The sequence below is a fragment of the Eptatretus burgeri genome, chromosome 11 (genome assembly GCF_056783735.1).
Source record: "Eptatretus burgeri isolate ZD-2024b chromosome 11, Ebu_testis_v1, whole genome shotgun sequence".
Lineage (NCBI taxonomy): Eukaryota > Metazoa > Chordata > Myxini > Myxiniformes > Myxinidae > Eptatretus > Eptatretus burgeri.
The window spans coordinates 11,029,253-11,047,319 of NC_140971.1; the positions used below are offsets into that span (position 1 = coordinate 11,029,253).

The window sequence follows — 18,067 nt, forward strand, 5'->3', positions numbered from 1 at the left end:
AATTTATGGTCAAACTCAGCTTGGCGAACAAGGCATTTCCATCTGAACACAGAGAGATGTTGGGATTGGCTGGGGGGTGGGGGGGGGGAGGCTTTTGGCCCACGTCTTTCACGAACCGGCTATTCAGGCCTGACATTCGACTCAGTAGTTAGGGCAGGGATTTTTTAATTTGTCCACGTGTCAGCGATAACTCACCAACTCTTTGCGAAGAACATCGTGGGATCTTTAACGCCCATTTACTAAAGCCAGCAGACGGGACGCCAAATTTAACGTCCATCCGAGGGACGGCACATGCATTGAAGAACCACTCTACCTGTGAAACACTGGGATGAGAAGTAGAGGAGGAAATTCCTATTTGATTGACCGTTTGGTGCAGAGAAAATAAAGAGGGCATCGTTGGCACCCAGAGTTCCACAGAAAGTGACGTCACTTTCCCCAAGCAGAGTGACTGTGTTTATCTGGTCAAGTCAGGTGTCATCTCATATTTGTGTGCACAATTTGTGATGCAGCTCTTCCATGAGTCTTAGACAATGCAGAAAATACAAGATGACATCTTTTTTTATCTCAACAAAATATCCATCAGCTACGTGACAGGATAAAAACTCGAGCGAAGTCGATGGCGCGCTATTGCAAATCCCCACACTTCCCACCAAAAGCAAGGTTGAAAGATGAAAAAAGTTCCACCAGGAATAACCCAACATCAAATTTTGAGTTTTTTTTATTGTTATTTTCCAATTTTGATCCCTGTGACCCCAAGTGCCCACCCCATTGGGCATGAACAGGTCAACAAATCTAAATAAATAGTGAAGACTGTATTTCATGGGTCCCACAATGTTGATGACATCCATACAGTTTCATTAAAAACTAGAACTACGTTGTTGATGGCACACCATCGCTTATTCCCGTGCGCACTGCTTTGTCCCATTAATGCTAGGTGAAATTTTATCTTGCAAAATGGATTGACTATTTTTTTCTATTTGATGTGCTTTATGACCAAAGACTTACTATGTTTACTAAATCAGAAGTCATTGCAAGCATGTCAACATTTCATGAAACATTAATTTAACACTGTCCAGCAATATAGAACTGTGCATCCATTTAATCATAGGAATGAACAGTGTATAATATTAATTATAACTAGAACTACGTTGTCGATGGCACACCATCGCATATTCCCGCGCGCACTGCTTTGCCCCATTAACACTAGGTGAAATTTTATCTTGCAAAATGGATTGACTATTCTTTTCTATTTGATGTGCTTTATGACCAAAGACTTACTTTGTTTACTAAATCAGAAGTCATTGCAAGCATGTCAACATTTCATGAAACATTAATTTAACACTGTCCAGCAATATAGAACTGTGCATGAATTTAATCAAAGGAATGAACTGTCTATAATATTAATGACTAGCCGAAACCCCGTCACAGACGGATTCTGTTCATTCAACCACCCTCACCAGCTCACCCACACTCGAGGGACATGGACTAGACAGAAAAACGTGACGCGACCGCTAGGAGGAGCACAAAATTGGTCCTTCAGTATTAATACATAGATAATTATTCATAATCAATTAGATAAATAGAGTAAAACCTGTGACTGTTTGTCACTCATGGGGGCCACATAAGCAAGTTCTTTATTGAAGAATTTACCATGTACAATGGTAAATACACTTAAAAAAAAAAAATCAGCCACCATGACCCCTCTGGCCCGGCCGCTAGGGGTCATATCAAAAATCCGACAGTGTTGTGCACTTCCCCATACATATATCTACTATGTCCCAAAGTTTCAAGTTCCTATCTCAAACAGTATAGGAGGAGCTATTTTGACCCCCTATCTGCTCAGCACCCCCTACCCCCCAAGCACCCTCTGATCATCATGTGTTTAAAAAAATATGTTGTTAAATGTATAACGCATGAATATGTTTGATTTAAAAAGATATATGACAATTTTTTTTTTTTTTAAATCGACCCCCATGACCCCAACCCCTGTGGCCCGGCCCCGAGGGGTCATATCAAAAATCCGAAAGTGTTGTGCACTTCCCCATACATATATCTACTATGTCCCAAAGTTTCAAGTTCCTATTTCAAACGGTGTAGGAGGATGTACAGGGTAAGACAGACGGACGTATGGACGTACGAGACAATCACAATATTCCCACACTTTCGAAGAAAAGCTCAGGAATAATAAATAAACAAGCAATCATAGACTGGTACTTTCGAAATCGTCAACTTAACCTCTGACCTTGTCTAATAAAAGCAGTCTCGAGAGAAGGTAGCGACGCAAACCAGAAGTTTCTACGACGATTCTGTACCAAACCATCAAAAATCGTAACATCGACCGAAGCAAAAATCTCCATTTCTCCACGCAATTATTTAATATTATTTTATCAAAGTCACAAAACCCTAATATTCGGCCATCCACCAACAATCTTTACATAATTCGACGGCTTAGCGAGTCAGGCATGCGACGATAACCTTTATTGGGATAAAAAATGACTTTTAAACACCATCTTTATCGAAAACACCATCAGCACGCACACGGAAAACCTTTACGTGACTCAACGACGCCTCTGCTCGAGCGCGCTGCACCACGTGACGAGCCGTGACGCGGCGAGTGAAATATTTTTTATACAATCTTAAAACGTCTCCAAAACATCTGATTTTTACCAGAATTTCGACAACCGAGTGTTAAGCATCCTAAGCGATCGCAAAAACCGAAGACAAAATTAAAATCGAAGTTAAAACAAACTCGTAACGTCGACCGAAGCAAAAATACTCCATTTCTCCACATGAATTTACGGAATTATGTTTGACCTCACTGTGACCTTGACCTTTGACCGATTTTGACCAAAATCTTATCAGCACTAGCCATCACCCTCCTGAATCACGTGGTGTAATTTGACATTGGTAGCTAGTTCCGTTCGAGTTATTGTGCCTACAAACAAACACAGACACACAAACAAACAAACACACAAACAGAGGACGGAAGTCATCAATATACTTACGAAGTCTAAAGATTTTGTCAGTAATAAAAAGTTAAAATGTGCACATCATTGGAAATTTTGGTATTTGACCACACGTGGATGGGGTCCAAAAATTATGCTGCTCTTGCACAAATGCCATGTGATGATCATAACTACCAAGTGTGGTGAATTTCTGCATAACTGTTTAGCAGATAGCGTGACGGACAGACAGACGGATGGATGGAATCGAATAAAATATCGCCTCGTTTTTTTTCAAAAAGCGTGGAGATAATATACATTTCAAATTATTTTAAATCAATGTAAAGTCCAAATCACTGGGGACTTTACTGCTTAACTGGAACTGGAATATTGTGCGTTGACTTGCAAATAAATAAAATAAGCAGTCATGGACTGGTACTTTCTAAATCGTCAACTTGACCTCTGACCTTGTCTAATAAAAGCTGTCTCTAGAGAAGGTAGCGACGCAAACCAGAAGTTTCTACGATGATTCTGTACCAAACCATCAAAAATCGAATGTTTGACCTCACCGTGACCTTTGACCGATTTTGACCAAAATCTTATCAGCACTAGCCATCACCCTCCTGAATCACGTGGTGTAATTTGACATTGGTAGCTTCTTTCATTCTCGAGTTATCGTGCCTACAAACAAACAAACACAAACAAACAAACAAACACACAAACAGATGACGGAAGTCATCAATATACTTACGAAATCTAAAGATTTCGTAAGTAAAAATTATATACAAGTAAACAGTATACATATACTGTATATACTCTTCTAGCAGGGTATGCTTAAACATTGTAAGCCAATAACCATCCATGCTTCCCCATCGTCTTGGGTCGCTCACCTGCATTTGTTTTTTTTTTCATTTAAAAAATATTTTCACTTAAGGATGTTTTTCCACAGCTCTGTGATTTTTCCCGGTGTATCAGCTTCGATGTCTGTCAGCACGCAAATATTTCAGCTTGACAAGTCACCAGGAAGGTACTGAACTTTAATATCAGTCAGTGAGTCAATCAGTCAGTGCGAAGAATGAGCGTTATGTATTAGATATAATTCACATATACGCTGGGTCACCCGATGAAGATCGGGTTGTTGAAATTTCTGTAAACCAGAAAGAAGATTGATGTTTGAAGCTGAAGCATTCAAAAAAAAAAAAAATACCCCAAGAGTGCACCACAGAAACAGTGGGCCAAATGGCCTCGTTTGAGGTCAGTTTCTTGATTTTCAGATGTACGAGCACACAGAGAATTTCCTTGTGGGGGTGGCGGGGGGGGGTATGCCCATGACCTGACAATGCCGAGCAAGTATGGAAAATTTGGATGTGGAATTATAGAGAAATCAAAGAAAAGCAGAAAGACAGAGAGTATGTCCATCTGACAAACATCTATAGACAGAATATCAAACTAGATGGTGTTCAAAGAATACTTACCTTGTGCAGTGTTGAGAAGGACTTGGTGCAAGCCAACATTTCTGGGTTTTTAAATATTTTTTTCTTTGATCCAATACAGTGCCAGACCAGTGACCAATAATGGTAATATATTTCCCATGGGTAGTTGATCAATTCGTTGAAGTTTTGCATTGATCGATTAGCGGTTTCAGCAATTGCACAATATCGTTTTTTCTTACTGACCACATAAAGAGTTGCACTTGTCGAATTCCGTCATCACAATGAAGGCAATGATGACATCATCATTAGCATATCTTATTACATCATCACTGAAGGTGAAGGGGTTATGTTTTCACCCTGCTCTGTTTATTTTTCTGTCTGTGTGCAGGATATCTGAAAAAGTTGATCTGACTACGAGAATATTTGAAGTGATTCTTTACTATTGAAAGGCTCAAAACGATATATAGCACGATATCTCAAAAAAAGTTGTGGACGGATTCGGACGAAACTTGGTGGACAGGTTGGATGTGTGACTATGAAGAATCGATTCGATTTTGGTGAAGATACAAATCTGGACATGAGAATTATTTTATTTTTAATGCTATTCTTCACCATTTAGAGATAGGGCCAAAAACGACATGTAGCATGAGATTTCAAAAATGCATTCGGCCTGATATTATGTTCTCGTGGATGAGGCATTACGTGGCGGAGGTATGCGCTCTACCGAGTGCCCTTCTCGTTACCCATGGAGAGTATTTGACAATGAGCCATGTGTACATATTTTCCATGGAGCGGTTTCAGAGATATCGAGGTGCAAAGTTTTTCGTCCTTTCCAAGATGGCACCTGTACTCCGTGACCCACGACGTCATAATCATCATCATAAATTCCCACTTCCAGGAGGTGAACCTATGGTCAAAAGTTTGTGCCTATTGGATCAACAGTTGCAAAGAAAAAATATTTTCATTACTTATCGAATCAAGTTTTGTGCTTGTCGCATGACATCATAACGAAGAAAGCGATGACATCATCATTAACACATTTTATTCCCCTTGGGGAGTACTCGACAATGAGCAATGTGTACATTTTTTCCATGGAGCAGTTTCGGAGATATAGAGGTGCAAAGTTTTTCGTCTTTTTCAAGATGGCAACTGTACCAGATGACCTCTTAGGTCACGTGGCATAATTATGACGAACAATTCTCTGGAAAATTTGTCCATCAGACTAACGGTTGCTGAGAAAATGAATTTTTAAAATGCAGACACAGACGTACGGCACACGGACGTGACCAATCGCTTAACTCCACTTTTCGCTTCGCAAGCGCAGGGTAACAAACAGCAATACATCCATTACCTTTGTGCATACAACGATGATTGGCAGACCGAGGTTGTACGATAGAGTCGTTTCGCCCAATGGCAACATATCTCCGTCTTCATCTGCAGCCACATCGACAACGCCAGACACTGCACTTGCGGATCCTGAGGCCTTGCTCAAAACGCCGGATCTCGTCCCAGCTTCGCTTGGTTCCAAATAGCTTTGGAAGTCATGCACCACTGACCAAAACAAAAACACGACGTAGCCAATTACCATATCATCACAAACAAAGTACAGCATTTGGTAGAGCGCATACCTCTGCCAGGCTGAACAGTTTAGTTTACATTTAGTATCCCACTGATAGATCGGATCTGGATCCGGATCTCCATCAAAATCAAATCAATTCGTCCTCGTCACACACTCAAACTGTCCAAGTTTCGTCCGAATCCGTCCATAACTTTTTGAGGATACCCCGCTCACAAACAAACAGACAAACAGAGATGAAAACAACATAACCTCCGCCCACCTTCAGTGGCAGAGGTAACAAATGAAAAAGCTTACTGCTTATTTATGACAACACACCAGTGGCTAAACCAAATTCCGTCCACATTAAATTGGTCGTGATGGCGATAGCAAAAAAGAACGGACATCCGAAAAGCAACCTGTGAACCAAGAGAATACACATGTCCATTTGATTTCCATTTGTACAGGAAACCCTTACACACATTTCTGCTCCATGCCATGCAGCTGTTCCGGCGATAACCCAAGATTGTTGACGTGTTCGCGCAAGACACCACTCCAGCGATGCAGAGCCTCCATGGCCTGCCAGGGTCGTGATAGGTCGGCCACCAGCAAGGCAAGGGTATCGGCTGCGTTGTTTGCGGTCAACGCAAAGTTCAGCAGGCCACGGTGGTAGGGATCGCCATCAAGCACCCAAACGTTGCATCGTGCATGGTCTAAGTAACGAGAATTTAAGACTCTCACCGAGCTGCACACCACAAGAACACATCAACACTCTGCTGAACTCATGCAGGCATATGGACGGTCAGCTGGTTAGGCCTGGAGATAGGAGGACTACCGATAGCACGATGTGCTTCAGCGAGATAAAGCCATGAAAACGCATGCATTCTCACCGTCACGGTCTTCGTCGTGAACGTTCAGATAAAGGTACTCGAGTCCGCGGCCCTTCTTGGCATCATCTGCACCCTGCAGTTTGGCGATCAGGGACGTCTTCCCCGAACCATCCTCACCTGTAATCCAAATAAAATACAGTAAAAAAAAAAGGTTTTGCACAGCATCAACATTCCATACTTTCCTTTTTCCTCGTTTGATGCTTTTACGGAAGATGATCCAGAAAAGGCAACAGGCAAATGAACAGCATCCTTATGTCGGATTCGAACCTGGGACGATAAGCTTAGCTGCGTGGCGCTCAGAAAGGAACGCAATAATAAAGGTTGGCCGAGCAAATGTTGCCATGGAGATTCATTCATCGATTTCGTGTGCAGCCCGCGGCTGCTGGTTGCATCATTATTCTGAGCGCAGCTGTGCGCCGATGCAGTGCCCCCATGTCGGTTACGGTAGGAATTATTTGAAAATTTGAGGGACGCACACTCATTGATGAATCGCCATTCGTGTGCAACACTGTGGGGACGACAGTTTATAGCTCGGTGGGGATTCGAACCCAAGCTGGACAGCTTCGAGGCGAGCTCGAGAACCTCGAGGCCATCCTGCCAGGCGTTTCGATTTCGCACACTTTGCTCACACAATCCGGGAGTGACATCTTGACGGGAGCATTTATTACTGAGGGGGGCACGGAATCATCGGCTCGGGGCACGGCACACATCGGGTCAGGCGAAAGCACGGCTTACCAAGGACGAGCACCGTCTTGCCCGATGGAAGTTTCGAGCTGGAGCGAGTGGAAACCTCGCTGAGGATGGACAACCTGCCGACGAAACGGGTCTCGGCGTCAAAACATCAACAAACGGAACAAACAACAAGGGGCGGAAATGAGGGCGATGAGGATGAACAATGACGGCTCAATGAGTATCTGAGGTATCTGAGAGAACGGCGACGGCAGTGCTGTGTATGGACAAGGAATCTGAGGGGAAAAGCGCTCAGGAGATGCAGAGATGTAGAGGGGGGGGAAGAAAATAAAACAAAACGAAGTAATAACACTAAAGCTGAGGTAACGTGATGCGCCATTTGTATCGGAAAAGTAATTATCGGGCAAAAAGCATATCCCCGTCGTCATGAATAATCCATTTTCTTACCAAAGGTTTTGCCCGTCATCTTCGGCCCGAGACTGCTCGTCCACCTTCTCTCCGACCGGCGCCATCTTGCTGCCCCACCCGCTGTCGGCCTTGATGACGTCACTGTGAATGGATCTCCAAGTTACGTCAATCTCGTCTCGTCGTTATTTCTTAACACATAAAAAAATGTCGACTGTAATTACGAACAATGCATAAACCCATTAAAGGACAAACACGAAATAAACGATAAATAAATAAAATTTCCTCAACCGGTCAAACAAAGCCCTCTTCGCCGAAGGCACTGCCGCCGACTACACTCTTGGGATTATAATCACAGATCAATGCGGTGAACGCTTTGCGACATTAATGAAGCCACGATAAACGTAACGGAGACGGGTTTTTTAACTATCAGACGAAACGCACAAGAGCATTAAATTATCCGAGGCAACTGCGACGCAATTCATGTATTAAAGTCAATGAGATGATCGGTGCTGAATTCCCATGGATGCAGCGGCGGTTCGACGTGAGAACACCGTCCTCGTACTTGGTTGATACGGAACGAAGATGTAAATGTAAACACCGATTCGGTTCCGTGACATTTCTCTCCAGTTGTGTTATTTTTTCCCTTCTCGCTCGTCATTGTTGACTCTGACGTCATGATCAGTTATGGACGTTGTCCGTGTGGATCATTCGCGTCATGTTTGTAAAGATATCGGGTTCCGAACCTGTTTTTTTTTTAATCTTGCGCCGGTGATGATATTGTTCAGTCGACTGAACCAGGACAAACGGCATCTGCTGGCTGACCGTTCCACGTGTTGATGATGCTCATGATGCTCATGGAGCGAAGAATGAAGACGAAGGAAAACAGGAAGCTGTATTATTAATATCGGTTTAGTTTAAGATAACAGAAAGAATTTACATAAAAAAAACAAAACAGGAAACCAGCCTTGCTCAATTTTAACAGCACGGTACGTTCTCCACTTCACGTGCACGTACAAACTCTCCCGTGACACAAGAGGTGTGAAGGTTCAGTTTTACCGCCAGAGAAAAAAAATCCACTCGTTATATCAAGGACCACGAGGGTGTGTGTGTGTGTGTGTTTGTTTCTGTGTGTGTGTGTGTGTGTGTGTGTGTGTTTGTTTCTGTGTGTGTGTGTGTGGTTGTGTGTGGTTGTGTGTGTGTGTGTGTGTGTGTGTGTGTGTGTGTGTGTGTGTGTGTGTGTGTTTGTGTTACTTTGTGTGTGTGTGTGTGTGTGTGTGTGTGTGTGTGTGTGTGTGTGTGTTTGTGTTTCTTTGTGTGTGTGTGGTTGTGTGGTTGTGTGTGTGTGTGTGTGTGTGTGTGTGTGTGTGTGTGTGTGTGTGTGTGTGTGTGTGTGTGTGTGTGTGTGTGTGTGTGTGTGTGTTACTTGCAAAATGGAAGTTTTAGTCGATTTTGTTATTCTATCTATCATCTTTATTTGTCTGTCAATCACCTACAGGTCATCTATCTATAATTCTCGCAATCTCTGTGTCTGTCTGTCTGTATGCGACCGCCGTTTCTCAACGACCACCGGTCCGATCTGATTGAAACTTGCCAGGAATATTGCTGGGGACCCGTGGATGTGCCTTTTCGAGGTTTGACATTAAGGTTTGAGAGTGGGGGCGAGAGAGAGGGGCGAGAAAGGAGGGGGGAGAAGGGGGAGTAATAGAGGGGGTGAGAGAGAGGGGGCGTCACATTTCAAGAGAGGGGGAGAGAGGAGGGGGCGAGAGAGGAGGGTGAGAGTGGGGGCGAGAGAGGGGGGTGAGAGTGGGGGCGAGAGAGGAGGAGGAGGAGGAGAGAGGAGGGGCGAGACTAGGGGGGAGCGAGAGAGAGGGGCCGTCACAATTCTTCTTCTTCTTCGTTTGATATGACATCACAATTGACGCTGGGGACCTGAGTTTGTGCCTTTTCAAGGTTTGATATCGTTCTTCATCCGTTTCAGCTGTTTCCCAAGTGTTTCCCAAGGTTTGAAAGCTGTTTTTCCCCAAGGTTTAAATTAATTGTTCAAATTATTAATTAATCCCAAGGTTTGAATTTTCCCAAGGGAAACAGCTGTTTCCCAAAGGTTTGAAAGCTTTTTTTTCCCGAGGTTTGAATTAATTGTTGTGCTTGGTAGACATTTGTGAATACATTTACAGAGAGAGGGGCGAGAGAGGAGGGGAGAGAGGAGGGGGAGAGAGGAGGGGGAGAGAGGGGCGAGAGAGGGGGTGAGAGAGAGGGGTGTCACAATTCAAGAGAGGGGGAGAGCGGAGGGGCGAGAGAGGGGGACAGGAGAGGGGGTGAGAGAGGGGGTGAGAGAGAGGGGCGAGAGAGAGGAGAGAGGGGGGCGAGAGAGAGAGGGGCGTCACAATGCAAGAGAGGAGGGGCGAGACTAGGGGGAGAGAGGGGAGGCAAGAGAGGAGGGAGAGAGAGTCGGGTGAGAGAGGGGGCGAGAGAGAGAGGGGCGTCACAAATCTTCTTTTTCGTTTAATATGACGTCACAATTGATCCTGGGGACCTGAGTATGTTTCCCAGGTGTTTCCCAAGTTATGCCCATTTACGATACGGTTGGTCCGATCTAATTGCAACAATGCCTCAATCCAGTCGTCGTTTACGAGAGCGAAGGAACGAAGCTGCACATACTGGCACGCACCTACGGGCACGCACTAGTAATTTAAAACCGATCTTCACGAGACTTCACCAAGTTGTTGGGGTAGTCTCAACTGAGAAGCTGATTGATTTTGAGGTCAAAGGTGAAAGGTCTTTTTGAGGTCAAATTTATGAAATCATTTGTCATCCGATTGACTTGAAATTTGAACAAGATTAGCATATTGTGTCACTGAATTGGGAAACAAACTATTTTTGAGATCAAAAGGTCAACTCAAGGGCAAACATTTAAGTCTTTGGGTCTTTCACTCTCTCACGGCAGGCAGGTCAATGGTCTTTCTGTCTTCTCGAGTCTCCTCTCCGGCCTCACCCTCTCCTCCTCCGATCTCACAAAACTGAGATCCATCTCAAAGCCAGGCTCATGGTGCTGAGACAGAGATCCATCTCAAAGCCAGGCTCATGGTGCCGAGACTGAGATCTATCTCAATACAGGGCTCATGGTGCCAAGACCAAGATCCATCTCAATACAGGGCTCATGGTGCTGAGACTGTATCTTCAACATGTTATCTCATCCTGAGCACCTCCATGAGGCTTCATTTATCTGTTTTTTTGTTTTTGAATGTTTGGGGGGGGGGGTAAGTGGGGGAACGGTTCAGGCCACGGTGAGAATACACCTTTTCTGATAAGGGTAAGTCTACTTGGTTCATGAGGACGGTGTTCTTAACCGCACTGGAGAACCAAGAAGGGAGCGGACCATTCCCGAGCCTTCTTGCAAAAATGGGGGAAAAAGTTCAATCACCGAAGGGTGGGAGCACGTACACAGTTTTGACAAAAAGGTCGTGACTGTTCACAACTCGATTGAGCACCTGAACTGCTCGCTTTATATCCTGTAAATGCGGACGTCGTTGGAGACACCTCCCTGGGTGTCCCACCGTTTGTGTTTCTTTCTCTCTCTCGACTCTCGTCTTCCCTCCGTTCAGCGTCCCATCGAGCTCATGTGAGTTTCCCTCATCGCGGACTTCTTTGAGCAATCCTCCGAAAGTAAACATTCGAATAGCTTTCCTTTAATCACCTTCAAAAAGCCTCAAAAGATGTTAAAATCACAACTCTAATTAACAGTTTAATACCTCGAAGGTATTCTAACCTCGTTCCTTCCTCTCGATCAAACCACCTCTGGTTACAAATGTTATTCGGTCGTTTTAAATGACGACGCAACTCAAAGTTAAACATTCAAACGTTTATAAGTGACACTAGTTATCGATTTTGACTCATTGATAAACACAACTGAGCTAAGGGGCGTGGCTTAGCGGTTTCCTTGGCAACCCACGCGTCGTGGACCACAAACAGACCCGTGGGAGGGACACAGGGCGTTCCCGGGTTTTCAATCTGTAAGTTACTATCCAATAGTGCAGGCCCGTAGGTGAATGCCCGTAGGCGAGTGCCAGTATGTGCAGCCCTCTCTCGCCCCCCCCACTCTCATCGCCTCCCCTCTCACCCCCCTCTCTCTCCCCCTCTCTTGCCCCCTCTCTCCCCCCTATTCTTGCCGACCCTCTCTCTCACCCCCACTCTCATCCCCCCCCTCCCGCAGATATTGGTCGAGAGATAAATGGCCATAACTTGGGAACCGCTCGTCCGATTAATATCAAACCTCGAAAAGGCACATCCGCGGGTCCCCAGCAATATTCCTGGCAAGTTTCAATCAGATCGGATGGTCAATCGTGCAAAAAATAATAATAATAATAATAATAATAAATAAATAAACAAACAAACATTAATTGTGACGTCATTCGTGATGTCATAGCACCGTGTCTTGTCATTGCTGACAGATAAATGGCCGTAACTTGGGAACCGCTCGTCCGAGTGATATCAAACCTCAAAAGGCAAATCTGCGGGGCCTCAGCAATATTCCTGGCAAGTTTCAATCAGATCGGACCGGTGGTTGTTGAGAAACGGCAGTCGCAGACAAACAGATGGACAGACAGACAGACAGACAGATACACACAGAGATTGCTGGAATTATAGATAGATGACAGTTTTCATCATCGCATCTTTATTTAAACGTGGAAAATGAAATTGTGTTCATTGTAACTGTCACGTCGTCGAGCCCAGGAAACACAGAACGCAGTGTGATTACGGATCACCACTGTGGCTCATGGTGTTCATTTAATCAGCCATCTTGGAACCTCCCCTTCCGGTTATTGTTGTTTTTAGCACCGTGACTGTGCAGTGGAGTTCCATGTATTCAAAAGTATCCAAACACAATACTGTACAAACCATTATCATGACATCCCTCCCCCCATTTGAATAGGAAGACTGTACATGAGTTTACTGTTCCATCATTTAAGATACTCGACCTTCCAAATTTCCCCAAAAACAAATTCACAACATTCAATTCAACATTTCACCTTCTTGCATTCAATCTTAATCGGATTCATTCTTCATCAAATAATTACAATCTGACAAAATCTTTGTATTTCCTTGGCATTCTCTTCTCTCGATGTGGTCTGCCTGGAGCATGAGGTAACAACCATGCATCCTTCTGGTCTTACCTTGTATGTTGATCTGGCGATACCTCTGGATCTCAAAAATTTCTCTGCCACGTCCACCTGTGGAACTCTGATGGGTAGTTGACCTGCCTCATCAGTCGCTGCACCCCTCTGTGCCCCCATTTCCTCGTGTTGCCATCTGTTGCTCGATCGTCAGTTGATCTATCTCTGGAGCACCACTTGTCTCCAGAAGAGTGAGTCGAGCGAGAGGCGAGAGGCAGGAATGAACGCAGGACGCACGGTCTGGCTCGTGACGAGAAACTTGGGCTGTGAGAGCTCTTTGAGGATTTTAGTGCTCCCTCCGAGGGCTGCCTGGTGGAGGGACCATCTGTGTTGAAGAGACTGGCCTATCGGTGCACGTGGCATCATGTATACTGAACAAAAATATAAACGCACCAACCTAAATATCTAAGTCAAGATTGCCATTGTGGGAAAATGGTCAAACCGATGATATGTTTGAGCAATGGTTCCTTTGTTTTGCTCAAGACAGATGTTCCCATTGAAATTGACCACTCTGAGTGTGTGGACTCACACGTTGAGTAATCCTTCCCATGAGCACCATGGGGTTTGACAGAGTGATGGTCAGTGAGCGTGACCAGGACACAAACACTCCCTATAGCTTGCCCTATAAAAGGCCTCCCCAAAATGTGGACTGGTGCCAAATGTCAACATGCCACAGATGTCACAAATCTTGAGGGAGCGCGCCATTGGCATGCTGAATGCTGGGACGTCAGTACGGGCCGTTGCAGCACACTTCGATGTCCACCACTCCACCATTAGCCACCTGAGAACACGCCTCAGAGAGACTGGAAGCACCGTGAACCGCCCACATGCCCGGCGACCACGTGTGGCCACCGCCGGTCAGGATCGTCACATGAGGCTGCAACATCTCTGGGATCGACTCCGACCGGCCACGAGGACTGCCGATGAGACTGTCGGGCTGCATAACAGGCGCATTTCAGCCCAGACGGTGCGTAACCGCTTGAGGGAGGCCAACCTCCGAGCCCGCCGACCACACCGGGGACTCGACCTCACTGCAGTCCGGCATCAGACCCGACTGAACTGGGCCAATGTTCACTTGCGCTGGACCCTCGCACGATGGAGGAGAGTGCTGTTCACCGATGAGTCGCGGTTCCAGCTGTATCGGGCAGATGGCGGACTCCGCGTCTGGCGTCGGGCTGGGGAGCGCTACACTGACGCCAATGTCCTTCGTCGGGTGTCACACGGTGGTGCCAGTGTTATGGTGTGGGCAGGCATATGCCATGGAGAGCGCACTCGGCTTCATTTCATTGAAGGCAACTTGAACGGGCAGCGGTACAGGGACGAGATACTCAGACCCATCGTCGTGCCGTTTGTGCGCCTTCACCATGTGACGTTTCAGCATGACAATGCTCGCCCCCATGTTGCCAGGATCTGCATGGACTTCCTCGGTGAGGAGGACATTGATGTCCTCGACTGGCCTCCATATTCTCCCGACATGTCGCCCATCGAGCACCTTTGGGACGTTCTTGATCGACGCGTACGACAACGTTACGCAGTCCCAGAGAACGTCCGCCAGCTCCGTGTGGCTCTCCAGGAGGAATGGGAAAACATCCCTCAGGCCACCATCGATAATCTGGTGATGTCCATGCGCCGGAGATGCACCGCTCTGCGCGACACCAACGGTGGACACACCCGCTACTGACTGTGTGAACTCTGACAGTGACACCTCGGTTGTGTCGGGGTGCGAAAAGGCAGGGGAAAGGGTGGGGTGGGAGAAGGTGGGGAAGGGGTGGGGCAGGAAAAGTGAAGGGTGGGGTGGGAGTCTGGAGGGATGGGGTGTGGTGAGGTGGGAGGAGGGAGTGGAAGGGGTCGAGGTAGGAGGAGGCAGGGAAAAGGGTGCGGTGGGAGCTTGGAGGGAGGGGAAAGGGTGAGGTTGGAGCCTGGAGGGAAGGGAAAGGGTAAGGTGGTAGGTTGCAAGGGGAAGGGTATGGTGGGATGTTGCAGGGGAAAGGGGTGTGGCTGGAAGAGTGAAGGGTTGGGTGGGAGTCCGGAGGGAGTGGGTGTGGGAGGAGGCAGAGGAAGGAGGGAGGGAGGACCGGCAACGCCGGGTACCCCTGCGATAAGCTATATATTTTACTTGTAATGTGACTTCAGATTTATGTCGCCATTGTTATGTATAGCTTGGAAGTTGTAAAATTCAGAAATATCAACAACAACAAAAAAGCCAAATGATGTATGTCAATTTTATCCCCCGCACTGGAAATTTTACAAATCGCATTGTGCGTGCGTCCGTGCATGCGCGTTTGTGTGTTTAAACTTGGAAACCATTCTCATCTCCCAACTCCATACCCATGTATATAATACCTCTGTGGAAGCATCTTGAACGTTGGAATGTAATGGCCTTTATTACTCTGCTCACGTGACGCAAAAAGTGGGCTTAAGCAATTGCTTCACTTCTATTTGCCAATCTATCTGTCCGTCCATCCACAAACGTCAAGTTATGATTGAAGAATAACTTGATTTCAATTGAATGTTTTATTTTCAACACGAATCGGAAAACAAACCGAGAGTTTAACATACTTTGGCTCTGAATTTGTCCCAATCGCACATGCGCAGAGAGAAGTGAGATAACATTTGCTCGGTCCGCCTGTCTGACAATCAAACAAAATTGAAAATCATTCCAAAATGGAAATTCACTGTTTTTAAGGACGTTACAAATGACATAAACAACGAGCACAAATAACTAACGTAACGTGGTAGATCGGGTGGTGTACTAGCCACTGCGTCAATGGCGGTAAACTTCCGGAATCAATTTTTTTTTTTTAATACGACCTTTACAATGTTTATTTATTTCAATGTAACTATATACCGAACACTGTGGAACACAAATCGCCTTCTTATCGCTTCCAAAAACCTCCAGTTTTTCAGTATTTACATGTTAAATAAGGTGGTGTATAAGACTGCATCAATGGCGTAAACTCCGGGATTTTTTTACACGACCATTAAAATCATTATTTTACTTCAATTTAATTATGTACTTGAACACTGCATGGGATAAGTTCTTTGGGTTCTATGAACTCTCTAATTGCATCTGGAATATACATCTCCATGTCGTGAAGTACACAGAGACATACCGCTTGATGGTGAGAACCCCAACCCCTCCACCCTACCGGGGAGCACTTTAACTTATGTTATGACTTATGAGCTATTGCCAAGGTTCTTAAAACACATTTTCACAAAAATCATCTCAGAGTGCCCCTCCCAACCGCTGACAGGTAGACAGCAGCTGCATCATTCTGTTACCTCCTGAAGCACAGGTTAACATATCAGTTACGTTGTGCACAAATCAGGCAAAACAGGGACAGCTGGGAAATAAGGTTGTCTGTGTATGCAAAATACGGAACTATGTCCATTGGTAGGAAAAAAGATAGTCAGAAATAAGATTTTGTCATAGAGCTAAGATCGAGCTCATCAGAGAAATGAGGCAGAGGTATCAGTCAGCAATATACGTGCTTTGGTTATGGCATTTACCCCATTCAGACACAACCACCAAATTGCATGGATATATATATATATATATATATATATATATATATATATATATATATATATATATTGTTGCGGAAATGGCCCTTAGTGCGTTATTAAATATAGGATTAGCCCAGATCCCCCATTAAATGCATGTTTAGCCAGGTTGTTCGGTAAATGGACGCCACATGTGTGTTGGGAGGAGTAAGAGGAGGTTCATCGTTGGTACATTGGTGGTGGACCGAGAGGTTGTTCTTCTTCCTTCCTCTCTCTGGACAATGGTCCCCGCCCAGCGCTGAGAGGGGGAGTGGTCTAGAGAAGGAAGTGAAACTGAAGGGACGAGCCAGTCGGTTTTGAGGCGAGCGAGTGAAGGAAAAGACTGCAGGAGCGCCGGGGAAGGCGGTGGTGAAACTGAGCGCCGGTGTGGCATGATCGGCTGAATAGAACTGGCTGTGTGTGAGTCAGCAGTCGGCTTTGAGCCGAAGGAGCGCCGAAAAGGAGAAGTGAAACTGCAGTGGACTTTGAGGCGAGCAAGCAAAGGAAAGGCAGGGTGAATCTGCGGGGAGAAAAACTGAACCTGAGCACGCCGAGTCTGCGATCGGCAGTGGTGAAACTGAGCACCGAGGTGGGGTGCGATCGGCTTTCATGAGGAGCACATCGACAGGTTCATCCGGAGTCCAGTGACGGAGCCTCTGACTGTCCCTACTCACCTCACGGCTCGACGATGTCTTGGGATCCTATGGACCCAGCCTGCGGAGCCCAACACCTCGATTTGGCCTGGTCTGGTGAACAGGCCAGGCCTGGACTTGTATGATCGACCTTGTGTGAAACCAGCTGAAACCCACCACCGATCTGATGGCCTTGTGCCGTCGACCTTACGCGGGGTCAGAACGCGCTGAGGCCGCGTGCGTGGGTGGTGCGACAAAAGGAGGACGAGCGCCATCTTGCCACACGGCGTGTTTGAGCTTGGGCACTCGAATCCATGGACATCGGCTTGTCACGAGCCACATTCGTGCTTTGACACTTTCCTCTCGTCCATGAAACATCACCAAGTACTCTGTGTCTTGTCTGCATGCTGTCCATGTCTTGTTTGCATGTTGTTTAAGGTTTATCTCGCTAGAGTTCCCTTTGAAACCCGTAATCCATAGCTCCCGAGTTAAGAACGGGTTATAGATTAATTATAATATTGTCGTGAATGCTTTGCTTGTGTCGTGTTTCCCCGATGTGTCCCCCAATAAATCTGGCCGATTCGTATGAAGTTTCCGCTTTGAAATAATTCGTGCCATGCCGAGGAACGATCCGCTCGATTTGGATATAAAAACCAAAATGGTTACAGACTGGCAGAATTCACTCGGTATCTGACAAAACCAGTCTTTAATCGGGGTCTATTCCCCCAGCTGGCAAGGTACAGGTGTATTTTGGTATCGTGATTCGAGACGCGTAACCCGAGAATTGTGCCAAACCAGCCGGC

General features: G+C 45.8%; 1 protein-coding gene across 3 annotated transcripts in view; it reads right to left on the reverse strand.

The window, feature by feature from the left end:
- DYNC1LI1 (dynein cytoplasmic 1 light intermediate chain 1) overlaps positions 1-8,059 on the reverse strand; it is a 58,353-nt gene extending 50,294 nt beyond the window's left edge. For 2 of the 3 annotated variants that reach the window (XM_085845207.1, XM_085845206.1), the window contains exons 1-5: positions 7,958-8,059; positions 7,556-7,629; positions 6,821-6,937; positions 6,413-6,643; positions 5,727-5,926 (exon numbers count right to left, since the gene is read on the reverse strand). In XM_085845207.1, the coding sequence (XP_085701333.1) occupies positions 5,727-5,926; positions 6,413-6,643; positions 6,821-6,937; positions 7,556-7,629; positions 7,958-8,022 (687 nt within the window). In that variant the 5' untranslated portion in view covers positions 8,023-8,059. The remainder of the gene's footprint in view (positions 1-5,726; positions 5,927-6,412; positions 6,644-6,820; positions 6,938-7,555; positions 7,630-7,957) is intronic. The other variant, XM_085845208.1, reaches the window with a different exon arrangement.
- Positions 8,060-18,067: the final 10,008 nt, after the last annotated feature.